Source organism: Hyaena hyaena, unplaced genomic scaffold, assembly GCF_003009895.1.
Source record: "Hyaena hyaena isolate Hyena2069 unplaced genomic scaffold, ASM300989v1 scaffold_925, whole genome shotgun sequence".
Taxonomy (NCBI): Eukaryota; Metazoa; Chordata; class Mammalia; order Carnivora; family Hyaenidae; genus Hyaena; species Hyaena hyaena.
Window position 1 is genome coordinate 80,451 of NW_024081555.1, and position 27,036 is coordinate 107,486.

Sequence of the window (27,036 nt, forward strand, 5' to 3'; positions counted from 1 at the left end):
AGGTCATGATCTCATGGTTCGTGGGTTCAAGCCTCACATTGGGCTCTGTGCTGACAATGCAGAGGCTGCCTGGGATTCTCTCTCTCTCCCCTCTCTCTGCCCCTCCCCAATTCACACATGCACTCTCTCTCTTTCTCTCAAAATAAACTTAAAAGAAAAAAAAAAGAGTTGGACACTTAACTGACTGAGCCACCCAGGTGACCCCCCAGAAAGGGTTTTCACAAGAAAGGAGCCAGGTGGCTCCCTGGGGTCTCACATTAAGGGGATCTGTTCTTGACAGATGAATTTTACAGTGGCCATTGTCTCAGCTTTGGGATTATAGTAACTGCCATTTGTAGCGTGTTTACTGTGCATCAGGCTCCTTGCACAATTCTCTTATTCAGTTATCACCTAAGCCTAGTTAGAGCAACATTATCCCAGTTTATAGATGAGAAAACTACGGCTCCAAAGATTAATTTGCTCAATGTAATTTAGCTAGATAGCAGAAGTGTCAGTTTCCTCATCTGTAAAATGAATTGATAGCAGAAGTAGACTATCGCCTACAGAATCGCTCGAGATAGTTGTGAGCCACGAAGAGGCAAAGCCCTGATAACACAAGGAACCGATGTAAAGCGAGTTTCGCCTTTTCCAAACTTTCGACTTTGGGTTCCTTTTTCAGAGCTCAGGCGCAGGCGCGCAGGAGGCGCGGAGGCCATGACCTCCTCGGCGTCACGGGCAGTCCCTGTGCCTTGTGCAGGCCACGGGCGCCCTCTGCCGACATGGTGCGGGAGCGCTCAGAGTGAACATTTCCGGGCCCGAGAGCCGACCAAGAAGCCGGATGGCCTGTAGAGGGCGCCGCCGGGGCGCTGAGTAACCCACTTGGCCGGCCCTTCCTTAAGCACTTCCTGTCTGATCTCTATGATTTTTCTGTTGCGTCACGGGAAGTTCCTGTAGTTTTCAATTTACTGTAAACAAAGGGATGTGCGCCGACCCGGAAGTGAAAACTGGAGCAGGGTCCCGGAGTAGCTCGGAAGGCTGGCAGTAAAGCGGGGTGGGGGCGGCTCCTGTGGCCATGGCAGTGGCTGTGGCCCTGGCGGGGGCCGTGCCCGGAACGGAGCTAGGCCCCGCAGAAGAACTCGCCAAACTCGAGTATCTGTCTTTAGTGTCGAAAGTTTGCACCGAGCTGGACAATCACTTGGGGATCAACGACAAGGATCTGGGTAAGCTCGGGGAGGTCCTTGCGGCCTCAGGGCTTAGGGTCGAGGGAGGCGAAGGAGAAATGGGGTTGATGCGCTGAGTAGGGGGGTCCGTAGGAGTCTCTTTTTCTCTGTCGCACTTGGTCCTAGGGAACCTTCGGCCCGTGGCCACCGCTTGAGAACTCTCCAGGCCGAGCTGTATAGAAACCATTGCCCAGAGCCGTCGGTGACACCCAGGGTGCCTATCGCTCCTGCTCCCTGTCTTTTTTATTTTCCTTATGTTCTAGTTTATTATAAACAACGTTAATAACAACACCAGCCTCAGCCGCAACGTAATGATGATGATAATGGCCGAGATTTATTGGCATGCCAGATGTGCCTGGTGTTTTCCTTATATTATCATACCTTGGTCTTCACACGACCGTATGAGATAGTAGTATCTGTTTCTTGATTAAGAAATCAAGCCTCTGATTAATTAGGTAATACCCCTCAAAATCACATATCAAATGTGAGCCTAGTATGGAATCCAGGTCTTTTGAAGTCTGCCTTTAGCGGTTCTCAACCATTGATTAGGCATTTTGGGACAGACTGTACATGTGGAGAACCCAAACCGAGAAACTGAAAAAGGCTAGGGCCTAGAGCTAAGGCCACAGAAAAGTGGAGTCCTTATGAAGGCAAAGGGATGGGTGGAGTCAAGAGCATGAGCGGAGGGATTGACCTTTGAGAGGCACCGGGATGCTTCATCCATTACACTTTTCTTTTTTAATTATTTAAATTTATTTTTGAGAGAGAGCGCATGCACGAGCAGGGGAGGGGCAGAGAGAGAGAGGGAAGCACAGACTCTGAAGCAGGCTCCAGGCTCAGAGACAGAAGTGGGGCTTGAACCCACGAACTGAGATATGACTTGAGCCAAACTCCAGCACTTTACTGGTCAAGCCACCCCAGGCGCCCCTAAAGCCTTATTTAAATAATCCCTACATCAAGGGCGTGGCTGGAACTCATGACCCTGAGATTAAGAGTCAGTTGCTTTTCTGACTGAGCCAGCAAGGTGGACCACTTGATAGCCAGATGGCCCACTTCCTTAATAGGAAGGACGGAGAACGCGGTTGTAGATGTGGACAGGTTTAGGGATTGGTGGTAGGAAGAGGAGGGAAAGACATCTGTTTGATTGTTCTATTTTCTAAAAGAAGATGAAGTTAAGTCACCAGCTGGAGAGATGGAAGGGAAAGGGCACGTGACAAAACAGGTCCCGGGAATTAGATTGTGTGACCTTGAGGAAGGTGCCTAATTTCTCGGAAGCTCTTTTCGTCATCTATAAGATGGGGATATAGTTGTTTTTCGCAGGGTTACCGTATAGTATCTAGGAAGATGTCCCGCTGTTGGTATATTTAGTTCACTTTTTTTTTGCTTTCCAGTCAAGATGTGCCAGTCCTGTATCATTTTTCCTCATTCTCCTTCTCTTTAGATGGTAACGAGCAACACTCTTGTAGTTTACTATCTGGGTAACATGTTCTTTCATTCAGCAAATACTGAGCCAGTGTCAAATTCTTTTGATGGTTACCCTCATTATGTACAAAAGTAAAGTGAGGCGTAAACTCCATGATTTTCTAGGCTGTATGTAAATGAGACCCCATGTAATTTGCATGTAACCATAAATATGCATTTTCTGTTTCTAATTCCAACAGTATTTATGTATTTATTTACTTAAGAGGTTTTATTTTTCTTTTTAAGTTTATTTATTTTGAGAGAGAGCAGGAACGTGCGTGTGTTGGGGAAGAGCAGAGAAGAGAGGGAGAGAGAGAATCCCAAGCTGAATCCCAAGCTGGCTTCTTACTGTCAGCGCAGAGCCAGATGTGGGTTCAAGCCCACGAACTTGTGAGATCATGACCTGAGCCTAAAGCAAGAGTCAGACGCTCAACCTGCTGAGACATCCAGGTTCCCCAGTGAACTTGTTTTTAACCACGAATTCCTTTTTGATAGTTCAGTTAATTGAATGATGCCCCCATATAATTCTGAAAATTAAAAAAAAACCAAAAGCGCCCTAACGAATGATAGCTGCAGTGTGAATCTGCCGCTGATTGCTTGGGAATACACACTTGAACATTGCCTGTCTCACACCATATGACTGCCTTCTCCTCCCTCCACATTTCTCTACAGAATGTGGGCTTTGGAGTCAGATTGCCTGGGTTCCAGTCCTGGCTTCAACAATTATTATTGGGTAGGTAAGGATCTCAAACCCTTAGCCTCCTCGGGCCAATAAAATTAGCCCAAAATAGGGCCAGTAATGGTACCTGCCAATGAGGGTGTTGTAAGGCTCATGGGGATGGCTCTTGTGAAGCATTTAGCGTGGTGCCTGGCATGCAGTAGGTGGTCAGGACTTACTCACTGGTATCGCTGTTACTAACCTATTGTGCGTAGGCCGTGTCCATGCAGCCTGATGGCATTTAGCTTTTACTTAACGTCCTCAAAAAAGTAAAGACCCGTGCCAGCATGGGAGCAGTATGGTAGCACTAGTTTATGTTAGTTGTCCGTGTTATTATTGTTTTTTTAGGTTTAAAATCCAGATGAAATCATTACAGTTTTCTTGCAGGGCTCACAGTGTGAGGCTTATTATGTCAACCCCTAATAAAATGCGCTTTTCCCCTGAAAGTCCCTTAATTAATAAGTAATATTAGAGATTTCAGGGGCGCCTGGGTGGCTCAGTCAGTCACACGTCTGACTTCGACTCAGGTTATGATCTCACGGTTTGCCAGTTCAAGCCCCATGAGATCTCAGAGCCTGGATCCTGCTGCAGATTCTGGTTCTCCCTCTCCCTCTGACCTTCCCAGCTTGTGCTGTCTGTCTCTCCCAAAAAATAAATGTAAAAAAAAAAAAAAGAACATAAATCTTTAAGAAAAGAGAAAAAAATTTCAAATACGGGCAGGTTTGTAGTAAAAAATATGGGGAGCAAGTAAGTGTTTTATCAACTTGGAGACTGTACCATCCAGCAGCTGTCTGGCTCTCATATGTGGATTGGATCTGACCTTCCAAGAACTGTGGAATGCATCCTACGCTGTGCTTTCATCATGGGGGTGGGGTGGGCTCTTGCTTCTGGACATTGTTACCTCTGGAGTCTGTGTGGCAACGTGCACAACTAGTGGTCTCATGAGAAGAGCAGATCAGGGCGCCTGGGTGGCTCAGTCGGTTAAGTGTCCGATTTCGGCTCAGGTCACGATCTCACTGTTCGTGAGTTCGAGCCCTGCATCGGGCTCTGTGCTGACAGCCAGCTCAGAGCCTGGAGCCTGTTTCAGTTTCTGTATCTCCCTCTCTCTCAGAAATAAATAAAACATTAAAAAAAAATTTTTTTTTTTTAAAGAGAAGAGCAGATCATCTGGGACAGGGAGGTGCACCTCCTTACGTGCACGAAAGGGCCCGGGGAACCATTTTGTGGTAATACCTTTTTTTCGTTTCTAAAAATTAACTAGAACATACATGGATGATCTCGGTTCCCTAAATTCTCTTTTTTTACCCTCACTGGATAGCGCTCTTTGATTTTTATGACTGTTGGATAGGCTAATTGGTTTTGCTTTTAATGTACTTTAAAATGATTTTTTGCTCGCCTCCATTCCAGTTTAATCCCTTTTCTCATTTGCAGCTGAATTTGTGATCAGTCTTGCCGAGAAAAATACTACCTTTGATACTTTCAAGGCTTCTCTGGTCAAAAATGGTGCCGAATTCACGGTACGTGTACCTGGGGAGACCCCTATTTTCCTTTAATGTCGCTGTTGAATTTAAATTTTGACAGGATTTAGCCTAGGATCTTGATAGAGAAAGGAGAGAGTTTGTACATTCCAGTCAAAGCAACCACTAAGTGTGTAATGTTTTTATGCCGCCGAGCAGCGGTGATAGAACCGATTTCCTGTGACACCGCTCTAGGAAAATGGGGCAGGATTTCCATTGTTAAGTCTTTACGAGTGTCTACGTCCTTGTTCTGTGAATCCGAAAGTCAAAAACGAGAGAGTGTATGTAGGTTTTGGAGGTAGTTCTAAGAGGGGGAAAATAAAAAATGGTTGAAGGGAACTAAATTACTTTTCTCTCCAAAAAGCCCAAACAAAATGTCAGCCTTATCTGAAGCTACTTGGCTAGGTTCGTGCCGCATCAGACTGATACCTGTGCTTCATTTGTCCCAATTTAAAGCTCAATTCAGCGTCACAACCACCCTGTGAAGGTCATCCCATTTCTTACTGTTTTCAAGTACTAACTCGGGCCGATAATTTGTGTTCTGTTTCTTTTCAAAGGATTCTCTTATCAGTAACTTGCTGCGGCTCATACAGACCATGCGGCCTCCAGCAAAGCCTTCGACCAGCAAAGGTGAGCAGGGCGTCTGGCTGAGCTTCTGCCTCCAGAGTCGCCCAGGTTGTGAGCTTCCTGTAAACGGTTTCTGTCCCTTGCAGCAGCTGCTGAGCAAGCACACATTCTCGTAAAATTTTCCAAATGACTTAAACTTATGTAACCAGGTGAATTCTGATGTATCTTTGTGCTCCCCCCATGTGCCAGTGTAGTTTGTAATCAGTGTTATTTTTAGGAAAATTAAATTATGTGTATAGTAATGTATCTGAATAATATGTAGAAAAAGGCCACGTTCTGTTTTTAGTTTGATGCAGATCTGACGTTGAAGTTCTTTGTTAATTGTTAAGAATATTAAATCTCTCTCTCTCTTTTTTTTTTTTGAACCCCTTTATGCTCTGTGATGAAACAAGATCCCGTCGTTAAGCCCAAAACGGGAAAAGAAAAGCTGAAGGAGCTTTTCCCAGTGCTTTGCCAACCAGACAACCCTTCTGTCCGGGTACTGATGCATTTTGAGAATGTCTCTTCTAACTGGGTATTTCCCTGAGCTCTGTCCCTTTTCTGTTCTTGTTAGTTACTAGGTTTAAGTTTGTCTTCATTGTAATATATTTTTCCTTTTTATTTATTTATTTTGAGAGAGATTGAGAGTGTGAGCCGGGAAGGGGCAGATGGGGGGAGGAGAGAGAAACCCCAGCAGGCTCCATGCTGTTAGTATGGAGGCTGATGTGGGGCTGAGTCTTACAAACCATGAGATCATGACCTGAGCCAAAATCAAGAGTTGGACGCTTAATCAACTGAGCCACCCAGGAGCCCCCATTGTAGTATATTTTTCTTTTTCTTTTTTAAAATTTTTTAATGTTTATTTATTTTTGAGAGAGAAGCAGAGACAGAGCTCCAGTGGGAGAGGAGCAGAGATAGAGGGAGATGCAGAATCTGAAGCAGGCTCCAGACTCTGAGCTGTCAGCACAGAGCATGATGCGGGGCTCAAACTCACAAACTGTAAGATCATGACCTGAGCTGAAGTCAGATGCTTTACTGACTGAGCCACTTCGGTGCCCCATGATCTATTTTTCAAATTGACGGTATTGGGTCACTCCCTGAGCATGTACTGCGCATAGTATAGTGTTAAAGAGTTCAGACAGTAATATTTGAGGGAAATGGGATTGAGAATTGTGGAAAGCAGTGATTAGCGCTGTGAAGTAAGGTTCTAGAACAGACATGTGATGTGTGAAGTTAGATTCTTTTGCTCTATTACATGTTAGGCCTAATTTTTTTAAAAGTGTTTTGATTTTTAAATTCATTCTGGCAAGTATTTATTGAGCACCTACTGTGTACCAAGCTCTGATCTAAGTACCAGGGATCTAAGTACTGTGAACAGAACAGATAGAATGTCTGTGCCCTTGGAGATTATGCCATAGTATTGGGGTGGGGGCAGGAAATAAACATGTAAATTCCTTTAGTGGGGAGGACCCAGGCAGTAACCGAGTACATAGTATATAATATAGCTGATGACAATAACACTGTGGGAAAAAAGTAAAGCAGGTGAAGGGGGGGAGGGGTGTCCAGTTCTTTAACAAGAATTTTTTAAATTCTTTAAAAAAGAATTGCTAAGAATTGTAGTTAAAGAATTGCTTTTTAAAAATGTTAACATCTACTTTCTATTTATAATCCTCTCATGCATGCTTTCACGGGAGGGCGTGATGGCTAATTGCCCTCCATAGGCTTGTATTAAGGACAAAGGGAATTTGCCAGATGTAGCAATGACTCCCACGGGGCTTTGCACATTCCTTCTGCCTCTCTCTCAAATTACGCTGGAAATCTCTACCTGCTTCTGCCTCCTTCACATAAGTGGTCAGCGATGTAGGGGCCGTCAGGTCTGTAGATGGACCCGGGACACAGACACTTGCACGCTTTTCCCACCCACCCCTCCTGACTCCGCCGGCCTCTCATGTTGCAGACCATGCTGGATGAGGATGATGTGAAGGTCGCTGTGGATGTCCTGAAAGAACTGGAAGCCTTAATGCCCAGTGCAGCGGCCCAGGAGAAGCAGAGAGATGCTGAGCACCGGTGTGTCCTTTGTGTCCCGTCCTTTGGAGGCTTAGGGTGCTTTGGTAGTTGAGTTTTGTGGACCAGCTAAGCAAAATCGGGGACAAGTTTACACAATCTAGACTGGCCACATACCGTACTGTTAGATCTCTTCTAACAGTTGTTCCCTGCAGAGAGTATTTATGCAGCAAATGCTAAGACGTTTATAAGGTAGAAATCAGGGTTGAAGGAGGCTGGATGTATTCGTGACCTCATCCTTTATTGGTCTCCAGGGATGACCTAAAGAGTAACTCAGCTCAACACTTAGTAGGTACCTGACATGTGGGTGGCACTGTGCTGGGTGCTTGGGGAGGCAGAGATGACATTGAGCTGGTTCCTTTTTTAAAACAAGTGTCTGTTGATTTGATAGAGACAAGGCAAAGAAGAAGAAGCGGAGCCGGAGCCGTGACCGCGACCGCGACCGAGAGCGGGACCGGGAGCGGGAGCGTGACCGTGATAGGGACCACAAGAGGAGACACCGGTCCCGCTCTCGGTCACGTTCCAGGACCCGAGAGAGGAACAAAGGGAAGTCTAGATATCGGTCTAGGAGCAGAAGTCAGAGTCCCCCCAAAGACCGGAAGGACCGGGACAAGTATGGGGAGAGGAATCTGGACAGATGGCGGGATAAACATGTGGACCGCCCTCCCCCGGAAGAGCCTGCCATTGGGGACATTTACAATGGCAAAGTGACCAGCATCATGCAGTTTGGCTGCTTCGTGCAGCTGGAGGGATTAAGGTATTGGGCGGTGATCTTCTTTCATACCTGGGATGGGCAGAATTTTTCTTATCACTGGGGAGCTTCATGTTTTAAAAAGTTATTATGATTAATGTTGCTTTAATCAAATCAGCCAGATCAGGTTGTTCGAGTTTGACTTTTTATATGAAATGACGTATAGCCCCACATTCCTTAGTCTCCCTTCAGGAGAGCTGCCCTTTTGCTCACTGAGACGCATGAGAATTCGTCCCCCTCATGGCCCCGTGTCTTTTCTTTGGGAGGATGGCAATACTATTTTGTAACCATCTTCTTGGTACTTCCCTCTTGAGTGTTTGAGTTTAAGACCGTTTCCTTTTGTTGAGTTCCAACAGGGTGGAAATTGATTGGGGTAAAGGTATTTTAGGCATGCTCCAGATGTGTGTGACTCTCCCCCAGGAAGCGGTGGGAAGGCCTGGTGCACATCTCTGAGCTCCGGCGGGAAGGCCGGGTGGCCAATGTGGCTGATGTGGTGAGCAAAGGCCAGAGGGTCAAAGTCAAAGTGCTGTCCTTCACTGGGACCAAGACCAGTCTGAGCATGAAGGTAGGTGAGATATCCACTCTGTTTACAGATCTTAAAAAAAATTTTTTTTACTGTTTGTTTATTTTTGAGAGAGTGCATGTGTGCATGTGAGTTGAGGAGGGGCAGAGAGAGAGGAAGACAGGCTCTGAGGTGAGCTGAGCTCTGCACTCAGAGCAGAGAGCCTGATCGATGCAGGGCCCCAACTTATGAACTGAGATCATGACCTAAGCTGAGGTTGGATGTTTAACCAACTGAACCCCCCCAGGCACCCCTGTTTTTATATCTGATGGCCAAGGAAACAGAAGAGGACAGCCAGTGAGTGAGTTCCCTTTTTTGTGTGTGCCTTAGGATGTGGATCAGGAGACTGGTGAAGATCTAAACCCTAATCGACGACGAAATCTCGTCGGGGAGACCAATGAGGAGACCTCAATGAGGAATCCAGACAGACCCACTCACCTCTCCCTCGTCAGCGCGCCTGAAGTAGAGGATGACTCGCTGGAGCGCAAGCGCCTTACCCGAATCTCTGACCCAGAGAAGTGGGAGATCAAACAGGTCGGGGCCCTTTGCCTGTATGGCCACATAGCCATTCTGCAGGTAGCATTGTGCTTAGGAGTGCGGGCCCTGGAGCTCAGTGGCCTGGGGGGACTTCCCGGCCACTTACTAGCCATGGGATCCTGCGCCAAGCCACTCTACTTTGTGCCTCAGTCCCTCCTCTGTGGAACAGGACCAGCAGCAGCACTGCGGGGATTAAATGAGGCAATAGAGGCAGCGCGCTTAGGTTAGTGCCGGCGTGTGCGAGGTGCCGTGTGAATTTATCCTTGTTTCCCCCGGTCCTCGGTACGTATCAGAGCCAGGGGACAGACACCAACGTGTCACAGTTCCTCACCCTTGAGGAACTCAAGGTCCAGTGGCGGGAGACAGATGGAAACATAATTGTCAAAGTTGGATGTTACCTAACAGGCAATGTGCACGTGCTGTGGAAACCAGGGAAGGAGCAGATAACACTTCCTGGGGGCACTACCCTTGAACCCTGCTTTTAGGCCCCATGTTGTGCCCCCTGGGGATATGTGATTTTTTTTTTTTTTTAATATTTTATTTATTTCTAGGAGAGAGAGAGAGAGACAGTGTGAGCAGGGGAGGGTCAGAGAGAGAGGGAGTCACAGACTGAAATAGGCTCCAGACTCCGAGCTGGCAGTCAGCACAGAGCCCGATGCGGGGCTCGAACCCACGAACCGCGAGATCATGACCTAAGCGAAAGTCGGACGCTTAACCGACTAAGCCACCCAGGCACCCCAAGTGGATATGTGATGCTTGAGGCCCTGCAGTCCCGGTTAAAAGGGGGAAAACCTTGGGTTCCTCTGTGGAACCTCGGTGCTAACTCCTAAAACAGTAGAGTTTCGGTCCCAGCAGGTTACAGATGTCGCTTCTGTCCTCTCACTAGATGATTGCTGCCAATGTCCTTTCCAAAGAAGAGTTTCCAGACTTCGATGAAGAGACGGGCATTCTCCCTAAAGTGGATGATGAAGAAGGTAACTAGCCACCGGGATTGAGCGGGGTCGAGGATCAGGAGGCCAAGGGGCGAGTTGAGCAGTTGGGTGGGGTGGTGTAGATGTAGCTTAACCCAGGGGCTTAACTCATTTGTTCTTAGGGCTTCACCACTCATTACCTCTGAGAACAAGGGCTCCTCTGGGTTGGAAGCAGAAAATCTGTTTTTCTGTCTTTTTTTTTTAAAGGTATAAATTGGTTTTTTTTTTTTTTCTTTTTCTAATTTATATTTTTAGAGAGACACAGAGTGCACATGTGGGGAAGAGAGGCAGAGGGAGAGAGTCTTAAGCAGGCTCTGTGCTGAGCATGGAGCCCAAAGCGGGGGTTGATCCCACAACCCCGGGATCATGACCTGAGCTAAAATCAAGAGTCAGATGCTCAAGCAACTGAGCCACCTGAAAATTCATTTTTCTGACAGACGTTTATATATTACTATACTTTTTGGTTTTGATACATATTCAGGCTATAAAAAATTCTGATTGTATTTTGGGGAGTAAATTTCATCTCGTGGTCTCAGTAACTGTTCTGAAAACCCTGGATCCAACTAGATTACCTCTGAGTTGCCCTGGACACAACTTTTCACTCAGTCTAGTAACAATTTTTAAAGATTGTGAAATAAATCCAACAGTGGGACATGTAACGTATATAATAGTAATTATATGCATCTCTATGTACCTACTACTCGATTTAAGTGAAAAAAATTTTTTTTTAAGTTTATTTCTTTATCTTGAGAAGGGGAGAGAGAGAATGTCAGGGAGGGGCAGATAGAGAGGGAGAGAGGGAATCCCAAGCAGGCTGTGCGCTAACAGCGCGCGACACAGGGCTTGATCCTAGGAACTGTGAGATCATGACCTGAGCTGAGCTGAGAGTCGGCTGCTTAACTGACTGAGCCGCCCAGGCGCCCTGGTTAAGCGGAATTGTATCAGCAGCTATGAAGCCCTTCCACACACCCCTCTGCTTAGATCCTCTTCCTTTTTTCTCTGGGTAACCACTGTTCTAAATTTTGTGTTAACTATTTCCCTGCTGGTTTTTTTTTTTTCTTTTCAACATTTTATTATCTATGTATCTGTCCCTGAACATGGTCTTGTTTGGTCAGTTTTTGAAATTAATTCCTTTCTTTCTAATCATGCTTTTGATATCTATCTATGATGATTCTTATAGTTGTATTTCATTTTTGCTGGTGTAGTGTTTTCTGTATAGAAGTTTACCATAATGTGGGGCGCCTGGGTGGCTTAGTCGGTTAAGCGTCTGACTTTCGCTTAGGTCATGATCTTGTGGTTCATGGGTTCGAGCCCCGCATCGGGCTCTGCGCTGACTGCCAGCTCAGAGCCTGGAGCCTATTTCAGAGTCTGTATCTCCTCTCTCCCTGACCCTCCCCTGCTCTCTCTCTCTCTCGCTCGCTCTCTCGCTCTCCTAGAAATAAAAATATTAAAAAAAAAAAAAGTTTACCATAATGTATCCATTTTACTTTTGATGGGCATATGGGCTGTTTTTAAAGTTTTTGTTTCCATTTACACTTTTTTTTAAAGTTTTATTTCTTTAAAAAAAATTTTTTTAATGTTTTATTTATTTTTGAGAGAGAGAGAGCATGAGATGGGGAGGAGGAGAGAGAGAGGGAGACAGAATCCAGGCTCTGAGCCCACACAGAGCTGAATGCAGGGCTTGAACCCACGAACCATGAGATCATGACCTGAGCTGAAGCCAGACACTCAACCAGCTGAGCCACCCAGGTGCCCCAAGATTTTATTTCTGGAGAGCCTGGATGGCCCAGTCAGTTGAGCTTCCAATTCCTGGTTTTGACTCAGGTCATGATCTTGTGGTTCGTGGGCTTGAGCCCTGTGCTGACAGTTCAAGCCTGCTGGGATTCTCTCTCTCCCTCTCTCTGCCCCTCCCCTGCTTGAGTGTGCACCTGCTCCCTCAAATAAAAAACATTAAAGTCATTAAAAATTTTTTTTTTAGTTTTAACTGATCTTTATGACCAATGTGGGGTCAAACTTGGAATACCAAGATCAAGAGTCTCATGCTCTACCAACTGAGCCAACCAGGTGCCCCAATTTATACTTGTATCATAAGTGTGAACTGCGGTTTTGCTTCATGTTCTTGATGACAGTTGGTATTGTCCAATTGTTCGACTTAATTTTTTTTTGCTAATCTGTTGTGGGTTAAGTTACTCCATAATGAAGTTGGATGGAAAATACCTAGTACCACTGGAATGTTAGACTACAGTTTTCTACAGGCTTAACTTCTTTTGAAAGTAGTTCCTCTAGTGAGTTCTTAGTCCAGAACATAAATGCTCAGAAATACTTAGGGGGCAGGGGAAACAGCCATTTCCATTAGTTTCACTTGCATTGCTGTCTTCTTGACCTTCGGAGCCATCTTTGATAAAGATTACGGGTGCCCATGGGAACCAGTTGCATTGGTGAAAATGGTTATTTCTCTCTTGTTTCATTGCTAATTCTTCTTTTGTGGGGACTTTTAGATGAAGATCTTGAGATCGAGCTGGTCGAGGAAGAGCCTCCATTCCTGAGAGGACACACCAAGCAAAGCATGGACATGAGCCCTATCAAAATCGTTAAGGTGAGGAATGCTGGGCCTATAACCTGGATGGGTCAAGTGAACTTCTTTTCCGAAAGTAACTATTCGGTTTGTCAGAGCAGGCTATTACGTCCATATGAGCAGAACTCAGGCTAGAAGGTGTATTGACTGTTGGTTAGAGTCTAGGGTATTTTTGTTTTAAAGGGTGATTGACTTGGCTTTGTTACTTTTGCCCTTTTAATTCTTTTGCTCTCATTCTACTGTGTTTTGGGAAGAAGGAGAGGAATAGGAGTGTTTGATCTGTCGCTGCCTCTGTGCTTGGCTTAGGGGCTTGGATGATTATGTTGCACGTTCAAAGGCAGTTTTGAACCATTCACTTGACCAAATGGGGCTGGCCCTCAGTGGAAAGCTGGGTACTGTGGAGGGCAGAGCTGTGAAGAGAATTTGTGGAAAGTTATGATAAATTTTTAGGTTTGGAGAAGGGTAACGTCTCCAGCCCAGCCCCCCATGCAGTGCCTGTCATTCACTTGTGTCCTTCTGCAGTGTTCCTCCCATGTGGTCTTCTGTCTGCTTGACGTTGTTGGTGACGGAGAACTCACCAACCCTTAAGGAGAGCCATTCCATCGTCAGATGGATCAAATTATTAGCTCTTCTTTAAGCAGAGTTGAAATCTCTCACCCAGGGACCCGTGTTGGTCGTATTTTTGGTTCTTGGGACCATCCAGAGGAATTCTTACTCTTTTCTTGTATGTCCCATTGCTCCTGGGGTTCTCATCTTCCCCCAACACCCCAGTACACTGATGTACCCACCGGTGTAGTATGGTACATCCTTCCAGGTGGGTCTCATTTCTTAGATTCAGGTGGCTTAGCATTTACCCTTGAGTTCCTGGCCATTGAATGCATGCTGAGATCTCATTCTGATGCTGCTTGTCCTGTGTTACTCTAGAACCCAGATGGTTCCCTCTCCCAAGCAGCAATGATGCAGAGTGCCCTGGCCAAAGAAAGGCGGGAACTCAAGCAGGCCCAACGGGAAGCTGAGATGGATTCCATTCCCATGGGGCTCAACAAACACTGGGTTGATCCTCTGCCTGATGGTAAGACCCTGGTAGGGGCGTGTGGACTTTTCAAAAATAATCTGAGCCTTCAAGTACAAAGGGAGGGGCACTGCCAGCACATACTGAAGATTTGGTCTTTGCTTTGGGGATTTGGGGATTTTTCCCTTTGGTTAAAGCATGTTTTTTGTTTGTTTAATTTTTTTTAATGTTTATTTTTGAGACAGAGCGGGAGCAAGGGAGGGGCAGAGAGAGAGGGAGACACAGAATCTGAGGCAGACTCCAGGCTCTGAGCTGTCAGCAGCACAGAGCCTGACGAGGGGGTTGAACCCACGAACCAGAAGATCATGACCTGAGCTGAAGTCAGATGCCTCACCGACTGAGCCACCCAGGCACCCCTATTTAAAACCAAAAATGTTTTTAGTAACCCTGGTCAAATCATTAGACTGAGTTTTTCTTCTGAATAACTTAAGCATTTTTTATGCTTGGGGGCGCCTGACTGGCTCAGTCGGTAGAGCATGGGACTCTTGATCTCAGGGTCTTGAGTTCAAGCCGTACGTTGAGCATAGAGCTTACTTAAAAAAGAAAAAAAAATGTTTAAAAGTATATTTTATTTTTAAGCAATCTCCACACTCAGTGTGGGGCTCAAACTCACAACCCCAAGATCCAGAGTCATACACTCTACTGACTGAGTCAGCCAGGCGCCCCAAGTATTTTTTATGCTAAAGATAACAACAGTTTTGAAATTCCCCTTTTCACATAACCCTTTGTGCAGTAAATGGTAAGTAACTGCTTGATATGGTCATAACAGGTTCTTAGTAATATGTGTTAGGCAACTGGGGAGTTTAGCCACACTTTGAAGTAAGTAGACATGATCCCTTCTCTTATGAGGCTTGCAATTTAATGGGGAAAATCAATTATTAATCAAACAGTTACCAGATTACTAACTAAATCGCGACTAGTGGTACACGACGAAGTACAGGTGGTGTGGGTCACTTCCCTGAGAAAGTTGAGACTGGAAGGATAGATAGGACTTTGTCATCAGAGGGGCCGAGGTGGGGCTTGGGGGCGGGGTGGGCGTTTCAGGCTGAGGAACCGCCTGGGCTCGGGCCGGGAGGTGGAAAGCAGACCTGTGCAGCTGGACTGGAGTGGCAGGCTGAGTGGTGGGGATGAGGCGGGGTGGCCAGGACTTCGAGATGGCCTTAGGAGTTGGGGCTCAGTTCTAAAGTCCACTCGGGAGTGTTGCCAGGTTCTGAACAGGGGACGGGCATGATCAGAGTTGCAGTACCAAAGGGTTCCTGAGGGCAGCCAGCAGAAGGGATTGGATGGGCAAGCGTAGACACCTGACTTACGAGGCTTTTCTAATGGAGAGCCAGGATGGTGGCTTGAACACGAGAGGTAGCAGACAGGAGTGATGAACTGGAGAGATGGGATTTGTTGAATCATGAGGGCGGGGGCACTGAGGTAGCTTCAGGATGGTACTAAGTTGCCTGTTTTCCTTTGCAGCGGAAGGCAGACAGATTGCTGCCAATATGAGGGGTATAGGGATGATGCCCAATGACATTCCCGAGTGGAAGAAGCATGCTTTTGGGGGCAACAAAGCCTCTTACGGAAAAAAGACCCAGATGTCAATCATTGAACAGAGAGAGAGCCTGCCCATTTACAAACTGAAGGAGCAGCTGGTTCAGGTGAGAAGCCCTTTTATGTTACATTGATGCAGGAGTAGTGGTGGTCTCTAAAAGAAGGGTGACATGTTTGCACTGAAATTAGCTGCACAGGGATGTGTACATTTGAAGTGGCTTCTCCAAAGAGAAGAGGGAAAAAACAAACAAACTCAGAACGTTTCCAAGTATTTTAAAGTAGATATATATTTATTAGTCTGTACATTGTTTTTTCTAAAGTTTATTTAAGTAGTCTATACCTAGTATGGGGCTCGAACTCCCAACCCCCAGATCAAGAGATGCATGTTTTACCGACTGAGCCAGCCAGGCACCCCTACCTCTTTTTTTTTTTTCCTTCTTCCCAAAGAGGAAATAAACCTGTGTGAACTGGTGGCCCCTAGAGCAGTTCCAAGTGCACAGACCAGCATCTCTGGTCAGTAAGAAAAATGAGGATGCTTGACCAGTGATCCCACATGGGCAAGACTTTGCTTTAGGTCCCTGTTTCCGTTTTTTGGAGATTGGATTTTAAGACCACCAAATGTTCCCTAGGCAACTGAGTTTACTAGTTTCCAGTGAATCCTTTCAGCGCCATATCAAACGTTTACTAGTTTCCAGTGAATCCTTTCAGTGCCGTCTCAAATGTACGCAAGCAAATACTAATACACATGTACATACAGTTGTGGATGTTGTACATTTCACGTATATTGTACTTTTCTAGATGGCAATACTTTACATGTATACTCTGCATCTCGCTTTTCCCCCTTAATGATACAGCTCAGAAATTGTTCCTGTGTGTGTGTGTGTGTGTGTGTGTGTGTGTGTGTGGTGGTTTGTTATGTGGACACGCTCTGGCTTATTTAACTAGTACTCTATTAATAGATGTATAGGTCAGTGGCAATCTTTTGCTGTTATAAACGGTATAGAAGTCAGATAACTTTTGGGGTAAGGAGATTTGGCAGTGGAAACAAGCACTTTATATTCCTTTTTTATTTACTATTGAATTCTTTAACCATGTGCATGTAGTACTTAAAAAATATGTAAAATCAGAGATATCTGGTGATATATCTGGTGATAAAATCACCAGATATTTGGTGGTAGCTTATGCTTTTAGCATTGCCTGTGTTTTTATGTATTTAAGAAAATGAATAAAATTTTTAAAAAATAGAGTTGAGTCATTTCAAGAATACTCCTAAAGTTTCAAGTTTTTAAGTTATACACGCAGTTGAGATAAGAAAGTGCATTGGCCATCGAATATCACCATGAATATTTTTTTCTATGCGTGATTAAAAATAACTTAAACTTGGGGCACCTGGGTGGCTCAGTCAGTTAAGCATCCGACTTCGGCTCAGGTCATGATCTCATGGTACTTGGGTTCGAGCCCTGTGTCAGGTTCTGTGCTGACTGTCAGCTCAGGGCCTGGAACCTGTAGCCTGTTTCAGATTCTGTATCTCCCTCTTTCTCTGACCCTCCCCTGCTCACTCTCTCTCTCTCTTTCTCTCAGAAATAAATAAAACATTAAAAAATTAAAAAAAAACAAACCTTAAACTCTGTAATCTCACCATGGGTATATTATCGATCCCCCTTTTCTTCTTTAGGGTTGGAACGTTATTTTCCTCCAGAGTATTGTGTGGGAGATTTTAGTGACCGTATTTGTTTATATTCTGTTGCTTTCAGGCTGTCCACGACAATCAAATCCTGATTGTTATTGGAGAGACGGGGTCTGGGAAGACTACGCAGATCACCCAGTACCTGGCAGAGGCGGGCTACACTTCCCGGGGCAAGATTGGGTGTACCCAGCCCCGAAGAGTAGCCGCCATGTCGGTGGCCAAGAGAGTTTCGGAAGAGTTTGGTTGTTGCTTAGGCCAAGAGGTGAGTGGGTACTGAAGTTGTTCAGGAAATGCCTAAAGAGAGTGTAAAGACCCACATCTCTGTCTATAAAATGGGAAGAGTACCACCTGTCTGGGCTTCTCCTGAGGTGGAGAGGGTTCTTGTTGCCGTCATTGATGTGTTCAGGGTCAAGTCCAAGGCAGATTTTACCATGAGGAAGTCACTGCACCTCTTGTTCAAATTCTTGTCTCTTAAGATTTCTTTCAGCTAATGGTCTGATTGGGCTGCAGTCCCGGCTGGGGATTGCAGGCAGGAGAGCTGTGGGTCTAGGTTTTCGGCTCTGCTTCTGCCTTAGGTGGGCTACACCATTCGATTTGAGGACTGCACCAGCCCAGAAACAGTCATCAAATACATGACAGACGGGATGCTGCTCCGAGAGTGCCTGATTGACCCCGACCTCACACAGTATGCAATCATCATGTTGGACGAGGCACACGAGAGAACCATTCACACCGACGTGCTCTTTGGATTGTTGAAGAAGGTAATGAGGTGCCCGTCAGCGACCCTTCTACCGGTGGGAACCGAATCCTGGGAAGTGGATTTGAGGACCTGTGCCTTACTGGTCGGTCCTTCTTAGTAAAGCCGCCTTGCATTTCCCTTCAGACGGTTCAGAAACGGCAGGACATGAAGCTGATTGTCACCTCAGCCACGTTGGATGCGGTGAAGTTTTCTCAGTATTTCTATGAAGCCCCCATCTTCACCATCCCAGGTCGGACATATCCGGTGGAAATATTGTACACAAAGGAGCCTGAGACAGATTATCTGGATGCCAGTTTGATCACCGTCATGCAGATCCACTTAACAGAGCCGCCAGGTAGGAGGAAGGAGAATTTTTTTTCCTCGTAGGCCAAAAGTCCTAATGCGGGTAGCTTTTTTCTCATCTTTTAAAAAATGTCTTTTAAACGTTGGTCTCTCTGGAAGCCTAAGCCTGGCGTGTTTGAGGCGGCGGTTAGAGATCTAAACAAATGATGCGAAACATAGACACAAATCTTAAGCAACAAAAAATGAGAAAAAATGAAAAACCAGAGTAAACAGGGACAGGTGAAAGCCTCTTGATTTCTTAGAGGTCAGAATCGGCGCGTGTTTTCCGTCATTGGGCATTCTTTCAGTGTCACTGTGGTCTCCGTGTGGAACACGTGCACAGGAGGTCAATGTTCTCTTCGTAGGGGACATCCTGGTCTTCCTGACGGGTCAGGAGGAGATTGATACCGCGTGCGAGATCCTGTACGAACGAATGAAGTCCCTGGGACCCGATGTCCCAGAGCTGATCATCCTGCCAGTGTACTCTGCTCTTCCCAGTGAAATGCAGACCCGAATCTTTGACCCAGCTCCCCCTGGCAGCAGAAAGGTAACGCTGGGCAGATGGGGCTCTGCGGGGAGCACCTGGCCCTAACGGGTTGCTTCAGGGGGACGCCAGCCTTGTTCTTTATGTCGTAGGAAACAGTCCAGCTAGTCTGTTAAGGCATGAGGATCTGCTCCTCCTTCCCCTCCTTCATTTGGCAAATATTTCTGGAGCACCTACCAGGCTTTGGGGAACACACCAAGGCTGCGGCATGCGGCCAGGCCTCTATCTGCCGTGGGAGACGTACAGTGTGAAGGAGCTGCTGGGGCTCCATGTACCCGGAGGGGGAGCCCCTGACCCAGAATTCTCAGAGGACGGAAGGGTCTAAGCTTGTCCTGAGGGGCACGTGGCTGCTTCTCTAGGCAAGAAGGGCAGCGGGACCCGCGCTCTGAGGGGGATGGCCTGCGTGGCCTGAGGGGCAAGAGTGTGCAGCCAGTTTGGGGCGCCTGGGTGGCTTAGTCGGTTAAGCATCTGACTTTCGCTCAGGTCATGATCTCGCGGTTCGTGGGTTCGAGCCCCGCGTCGGGCTCTGTGCTGACTGCCAGCTCAGAGCCTGGAGCCTGTTTCAGTCTGTGACTCCCTCTCTCTCTGACCCTCCCCTGCTCACGCTGTCTCTCTCTCTCCTAGAAATAAATAAAACATTAAAAAAAAAAAAAAGTGTGCAGCCAGTTCAAGGGCTGCATAGTTCATAGCAGTTCATGGATCGTGGCTGGAGTCAACTGCTGTGTGTATGAGACTGAGGAGAGGATACAGATGGAGTTTTTAAAGTAGCAGCTTTATGGAGAGAGATATAAATACGATCCACCCCTTTAGAACATAATTCAGTGACTTTTAGTATATTCACAAAACGGTTTGATTGTTAATACCTTCAATAATAGTAGTTAACAATCCATACAGTGGATTTTAGAATGATTTTATGACCTCCAAAAGAGACCCTGTACCCTTTAACAATCACTGCCTCCCTCCCCAGTCCCCTACTTCACATTCACCCCTCTGCTCAGCCCCTGGAAACCACTCAACTATTTTCTGGAATTGTTTTTTTGGACATTTCATATAAGTGGAATAATGTGATCTGTGGTCCTTGGTGACTGGCTTTGTTCACTCAGCATATTTCCAAGTTCCATCCATGTTGTAGCATGTCAGGACTTCAGTTTTTATTTATTTATTTGATTATTTTTGAGACAGAGAGAGAGACAGAGCACGAGTGGGGGAGGGGCAGAGAGAGAGGTAGACACAGAATCTGAAGCAGGCTCCAGGCTCTAAGCTGTCAGCACAGAACCCAATGTGGGGCTCAAACCCACAAACTGTGTGATAAAAATCTGAGCCGAAGTCAGACACTTAACCAACAGCCACCCAGGTGCCCCTGCCCCCTTTTTTTATTGCCAAATAATCTGTCGTAGAATGAGATTCTACATCCACAGAGTGGACGTAACCACATTTTGTTTACCCGTTCCTCAGCTGTTGGACGTTCGAGTTGTTTCCACATTTTAGCTATTGTGAGCATGCTGTTAGGAGTACGTGTTTACAAGCTTGTGTGCGCGGGCGTATGTTTTTGTTTCTCTTGAGCATATTCCTAGGAATGGGAGACAGATGGATTTGAATAACACTGAGAGAGTGGACAAAACACAGTGGGTTCCTGGAGGTGTAGGGGTGAAGGGCAGGGAGAAGTCAAGAATGACTCCCAGCTTCCTGGCTTGGACAGCAGGATGGAAGGTGGTGCTGAGGAGGGAAATGTGGAGGAGGGGCAGGGTTGGGGGCGATTCCTCCTCTGTTCTGTTGGTGATGATGGGACATCTTTTGAAGAGGGCTCTGCAGCTCTGTGGCCAGGGGAAGCCTTTCTGGGCCAGTGAGATGCTGGCCTGACGCGAGATACTCTGGCGCTTCCTTGCAGTGATTTTTCCAAGCGATTGTGTTTTATTAGCTGAGCCTCTGGTGGAAGAACGGTGGCAGTACCAAGCTGAGACCAATAACCTCCTGGATCACGCATACTGCTGCATACACACAGACCCTGCAATTCCTCTGCTGCCTCGTTCATTTTACGATCAGAAAAAACAAAACAAAACGTCTCTCTCTTGTTCCACACACACAAACAGCCCGTTTTGTAGTCCAGATGTCCCCATGGGGGAAGAAAAATCTCATTTTGCACTGGCACGTGTGATGCCAGGAAATCTCTGCTTTCCCAGGGTGCGAGAAAATTAAAATTGTAGTAATCACTGTTGGATCTAGAAAATGAGATATGTAGCCATTTGCACCGAATGAAATTGCCTTTGATTGGCCTCTGCTGTTTCCTCTTCCCACTTCTCCTCTCAGGTACCATCCTGTCCCCAACTTGACCCTTAAGATGAAGCCAAACAGATTAAGCACTAGCTAGTCCTCCAGAGAGGGAGGTCGCTGCGCAGTCCTTCGGGAAGATGTCTGAGGCCAGGCGTCCTGTTCTGCACTTCGGGGCTGCGTCTGGGCATCTCCATCCAGCTGCATCCCTCTTGTCCGCAGGTCGTGATTGCCACCAACATTGCAGAGACCTCGCTGACCATTGACGGCATCTACTATGTAGTGGACCCTGGGTTTGTGAAGCAGAAAGTCTACAATTCCAAGACCGGCATCGACCAGCTCGTGGTCACCCCGATCTCTCAGGTATGGCAGCGTCTACCCACATCTGTCCTGAAGACACCTCCTTAGGGCTTCTCTAATTTTTTATGAAATTTTTTATGGCTTTGTGTTTTGAACTTCATTGTTTTCACAGATGAACCTTTAAGGTACTAGGTACTTTTGTGAGATAAGGGAGATTTTGTGTCGTTTGTATTGAATCTCTAGGGTAGTGTTTCAACATTAAGAAGCCTCATTAAAGGGGTGCCTGGGTGGCTTAGTCAGTTAAGCGTCTGACTTCGGCTCAGGTCATGATCTTGAGGTTCGTGAGTTCAAGCCCTGCATCGGGCTCTATGCTGACAGCTCAGCCTGGAGCCTGCTTCGGATTCTGTATCTCCCTTTCTCTGTTCCTCCCCCGCTCACACTGTCTCTCTCTCTCTCTCAAAAATAAAGAAAAAAAAATTTTTTTAAGCCCCATAGAATGTGAAATTAAAAAAAAAAAGTTTAACTTTTAGCCCTCTAGGTTATAAAAATACAGAAGAACGTAGTTTTTAAAATACTGCGCTTAACCGCAGACATCTGAGATAGTATTAATTCATGAGACATTAATGTGTTTCTCACATTATGGAATTATGGAAATTATGGAATAATTTCCTACCCAAATTATATTTAAAATGAATAACCTGGTCAGCCTTTTTGAGGGCATTTTGGCTATAGCATGTCCAACATTTAAAAGTTCGTTCTCTGAACAGAAGAGTTCCACCTTGAGGAGTACATCTGAAAGTTTAGTAGTGCCTGAGCACGTGTCTGAGGGTAAGGGAAAAGGATGTTCACTGAAGCATTATTTATATGAGAGGAAACCTGGGAAGATTCTAGCTGAACTCCAAACGGAAAGTCGTTTAATAAAAGATGGTATATCCCCACCGTAGAATGCTGTGTGCCATTAACAGGGTGGTGCGCATCTATATTTAATGACATCAGCATATAATTGTGATGTATGATTTGAAAAAAGTGAGCTGGAACATGGCAAGAGCAGCATACTCCAACTTTTGTTTAAAAATAAATGGTGCGCGTGTTTGCACAGTGCGCGCGAGCTTGCCTGGGACCGGAAGCGCATAGTCAGCATGGTCATCGGGGTTCTTTGTCGGTGGAGCTGCTAGTTACCGTGCTAAGGGGTGACCTGCATTTTTTTTCCTTTATGCTTTTACATGTTTTCTTCTTATTTTATAAGAGGCACATATGATCTTGATCGTCCATAAAAATCAGAAGGCGGTTTTCATTTTGAGTTTAAGGTAATAGCAGCTACCACTTGCGGAGCGCTTACCAAGTGCCAGGCGCCAGGTGCTTGCACCCACACGAACTCCTTGCGTTCTCGCACCCCTCCTCGGTGGTAGGTGTTGTGATTACCCTCATTTCACAGATGAGGATGAGGCACAGAAGGGTTAAGTGACTTGCCCAAGATCACACAGCTGGCGGAGCCAGGATTGGAACCGGGGTAGGCTGACCCCCGCGTGTGTGCCCCATACCACTTCTCGGCGTGGCGGGCACAACTTAGAGTGATCGAGAAATTGGCTAACTTGCCCTCTGATTTGGGGAGGGGCGTGTGTAGAATGCTGTGGAGTCTGCCAGTGTGTGCTTGCTGTTGCTGGCTTGTGCTTGTGTGGGTAGAGCCTCTCATACTGTAGCCTCAGGTTTGGATTGGCATAGGGTTTGTAAAATCCTGATACCGTTTTTGTTTGGTTTGGTTTTTAAAGTTTATTTTGAGAGGCGGGGGGAGGAGCAGAGCGAGAAGGAGAGAGAGAGAGAGAGAGAGAATCCCAGAGAGAGAGAGAGAGAGAGAGAGAGAGAATCCCAAGCAAGCTCTGCACTGTCAGTACAGAGCCTGATGAAGGGCTCAAACTCCAGAACAATGAGATCATGACGTGAGCTGAAGTCCAAAGTTGGAGGCTTAACCCCCCGGGCGCCCCAGTCCTGATGCCATTTGTTGTAAGACAGGTGGTTTGTCAGCAAATAGCCCTCTTCAGATGGCTGCTTGCTGTTTCCTAGCGACCTGTGGCTAAACTACCTGAGTATCTTTTTTTTGTTCTTTATTTTTGGTAATTTTTAAAAATGTTTATTCATTTTTGAGAGAGCGCGAGCAGGGGATGGGCAGAGAGAGAAGGGGGAGGGGCACAGAATCTGAAGCAGGCTCCAGGCTCTGAGCTGTCAGCACAGAGCCCAGTGCGGGGCTCAAACCCACGAACCATGCGATTATGGCCTGAGCTGAAGTCGGACGCTTAACCGACTGGACCACCCAGATGTCCCTACCTGTGTATCTTTTTATTTTAAAAATTAGTGCTCCTCTCCCCTAAATAGTGCAGAGAAGCATTACATTATTTTGGGGACATAGAAAACATTAAATTGTTCATAATCCTACTACTGCCAACTGCCATCATTTTGATGTTTTTCTTGCCCATCTTTTTGTGTGTTTGTTTCTTGTTTGCAAGTCTAGTGGTCTACTAAGGATGCAATTTTGTGCACTTTTTGTTTAAAAATTTCTTTTGTTATTAAGGTATAAAACATGTTCAACTTTCGATATTTGCTAAAGTAAATAGAATCTATCTGCAAGCCTACCATGAGAGTTAGCCTCAGTTTTGGGGTATTTTTTTTTCCTTCTGGTAGTTGTTTTTCTTTACAAAGTTAGTACTATTTTATAATTTGCTTTTTCACTTATGTGCGTGAACATTTCTTTCTGTCATCGAGATTCCCAACCTTATTTATAAAACAGCTGCAGAATCATCATTGGTAGGATTAACATTACGTTTCTGTAGTTTATGTACATTTTTGGTCACAACTGTGGGGATGGTGTTTTTCATGTTCTGCTTTTGCGCCTCACACTGTTTTGAATGTGTATTTCTGTGATCTTTATATTTCTCCCATTTATGTTGCCTGTATGTGCCTCACTTGAACAAACTTTCCTGAAATGCTGAGTTTTAGAGAGGGAATGATATGAGCATTGATAGTTTTGAAAATGGTCCTAAAGGAAGTGAAATAAACCCTGTCTCGGATTTTGGCAGTTGCTCAGTGCCTGCTCTCCCTCCCCCCCATTTAGCAGATTTCCTGGGTAAATCTGTTCAACAACATTTAAAGGATCTGTTATCTCTCTCTGCCCACCCCTCTAGGCTCAGGCAAAGCAGCGAGCGGGCAGAGCTGGGAGGACGGGCCCAGGGAAGTGTTACAGGCTGTACACAGAACGTGCCTACCGAGACGAGATGCTGACCACCAACGTGCCGGAAATCCAGAGGACCAACCTGGCGAGCACCGTGCTCTCCCTCAAGGTAGAAATCACTGTCTCGTTAGAATGGGTTGATGGAATGGTCCAATCCCGCGTCTGTAGTAAATGAGTGTCAGTTTTACGAACCTCGTTAAATACTTTAGTAACCTCCTGGAAGCAGTGCCTTTGAGAGGGCTGCAAACGGCTGCGATAACAGCCTCTCCACTGTGGGTCTGGGGCTGAGCTGGCATGTCTGCTGCGAGCACACGGTGTTTTCTTACCATAACAGCCAGCAGGATATTTGGCCATAAAAGATTTTACTTAGCGTTTTCCAAAAGGATATTAGAAAAACCTAATTAGTGCCAAACCGTAGACAGGCACACTTCCTTCAACCCTCGTCCGATTCCCTTCTATTAGAACGGAAGCAAGACTCCCCGGCCAAAAACTCTGCAGTGCGGGTTTCACACTGACCCTCTGGGGACTTGGGTTTCATTCTGAATCACTGCTCTTCCTCTCTCCGTCCCCAGTGGGGACCCTCATTCTCGTTTTGGCAGGGGGAGCCGCGTGAATAATTTCCTGGATGATGGCGTCCCCACCCCCTGACACCAGCACTGCCCTGGGCCCTGGCACTCTACTGGTGTGGAGTGCTTGGGTATAGTTTATTATTCATTCACTCCAAGAGAGACTAAAACAGAGCTCCAGGAAAAAAAACCCTGCTTCAGTCTCTGGAGTGAGAACAGAGCGGCATCTGTGGCTCAATCTTCTGCTCCGAGCTCTGTGTCCTTGGCAGATTGATCTGCTCTGCTCTCTGTTCTCTATTCCCCTTTCCAAAAGTGGGCTATTAATAGTATCTGCTGTGAAAATAAAAGATAATACAGGTAAAGGCCCTTGGCACGCTGCTCACTGATTGCTAACATAATTCCTTGTCATTGTTATTCATTGAAGAAGCGTTTATTGAACCCCTGCTGTGTTTACGGTCACAGTCACGTTAGGAGAAAGAAACAGAAGGCGTGGGTCCTACTGCATCCTCCTTACATGCATTTGGAAAATGCATCATTCCTTCGTTTCTTTGATTCATCACATCAGCTAACAAATGTACCCAATGCCTACTCTTTGCAAGGCATGCAGATGGCGCTGTGTTGTTGTGGTTTTGTGTCTATGCGTCTTCCACCATGAACTCTTCGAGAACCGGGACTGTACCTTAGTTGCCTTCACATCCTTACCGCCTGGCACGGTGTGGGGCACTTCCTGGGTGCACAGTAGCAGTTATGTACACAAGAGACAGGAGAACCTGGTGTACTGCCTTTTTTAAAAAATTGTGGTAAAACACACAACACATTACCTTGGTAACCTTTTCACGAGGAACAGTTCAATGGCATTAAGTACATTCACAGTGTTGTGCAGCCATCATCACTGTCCATTCCCGGGACTTCTTCATCATTCCAGACAGAGACTCGGGACGCATTAAACTAAACTGTCCCTTCTCTGCTCCCTCCAACCCCGGTAACCATTATTCCACTTTCTGGTCTCTGTGGACTGAATTTCCATATAAATGGAATCATGCGGTATTGTCCTTTTGTAGCCCGGCTGTTTTGTTGAGCATAACGTTTTCAAGGTTGAGGACGTTGTAGCATGTGTTAGAATTTCATTCCTCTTGAAGGGTGAATGCTATTCCATTGTGTGTGTGCTGTGTTTTGTGTATCCGTTCATCTGTTGATGGATATTTGGGTGGCTTTGCCTTTCGGCTGTTGTGAATAGTGCTGCCGTGAAAAGTAGTGTACAAGTGTCTGCTTGTGTCCCTCCTTTCTTTTGGACATATCTACAAGTGGAGTTGCTGGATACTACGCTGATCCTGTGTTTAACTTATTGAGAAATCACCAAACTGTTTTTCACCGTTTTCACGTTGTCACTGGCGATGTACGAGGGTCACAATTTCTCTGTATCCTTGACAGCACTTGTTCTGTTCTTTGCCTGATTCTTGCCATCCTCGTGGGTGTGAAATGGCATCTCCTTGTGCTTTTGACTTGCATTTCCCTAATTACAAGTTCATTTACTTATTTTGAAGAAGAAAGCACATGAACTAGGGAGGGACAGAGAGGCGGGGGAGGGAGAGAGAATCCCAAGCAGGCTCTACATTGTCAGTGCACGGCCTGATGCGGGGCTCGATCTCACGAACCATGAGATCAAGATCTGAGCCAAGATCAAGAGGCAGATGTTTAACCAACTGAGCCACCCAGGCACCCTGAAGAAGTGGTTAATTTTAAAAGTTTCCTGAGAGGGGAGCCTGAGTGTCTTAGTTGGTTAAGCGTCTGACTT

The 27,036-nt window shown here is 46.1% G+C and overlaps 1 protein-coding gene across 1 annotated transcript in view; it reads left to right on the plus strand.

The window, feature by feature from the left end:
• The first annotated feature begins 982 nt into the window (after positions 1 to 982).
• Positions 983 to 27,036, plus strand: part of DHX8 (DEAH-box helicase 8) — a 32,102-nt gene continuing 6,048 nt past the window's right edge. The window contains exons 1-18 of the mRNA XM_039220904.1: positions 983 to 1,199; positions 4,810 to 4,895; positions 5,453 to 5,525; positions 5,915 to 6,000; positions 7,459 to 7,568; positions 7,957 to 8,322; positions 8,737 to 8,881; positions 9,209 to 9,412; positions 10,302 to 10,389; positions 12,885 to 12,982; positions 13,886 to 14,033; positions 15,498 to 15,679; positions 17,327 to 17,521; positions 17,835 to 18,020; positions 18,143 to 18,353; positions 18,706 to 18,887; positions 21,375 to 21,515; positions 24,629 to 24,784. Coding sequence (XP_039076835.1) covers positions 1,052 to 1,199; positions 4,810 to 4,895; positions 5,453 to 5,525; positions 5,915 to 6,000; positions 7,459 to 7,568; positions 7,957 to 8,322; positions 8,737 to 8,881; positions 9,209 to 9,412; positions 10,302 to 10,389; positions 12,885 to 12,982; positions 13,886 to 14,033; positions 15,498 to 15,679; positions 17,327 to 17,521; positions 17,835 to 18,020; positions 18,143 to 18,353; positions 18,706 to 18,887; positions 21,375 to 21,515; positions 24,629 to 24,784 — 2,805 coding nt within the window. The 5' untranslated portion in view covers positions 983 to 1,051. The remainder of the gene's footprint in view (positions 1,200 to 4,809; positions 4,896 to 5,452; positions 5,526 to 5,914; positions 6,001 to 7,458; positions 7,569 to 7,956; positions 8,323 to 8,736; positions 8,882 to 9,208; positions 9,413 to 10,301; positions 10,390 to 12,884; positions 12,983 to 13,885; positions 14,034 to 15,497; positions 15,680 to 17,326; positions 17,522 to 17,834; positions 18,021 to 18,142; positions 18,354 to 18,705; positions 18,888 to 21,374; positions 21,516 to 24,628; positions 24,785 to 27,036) is intronic.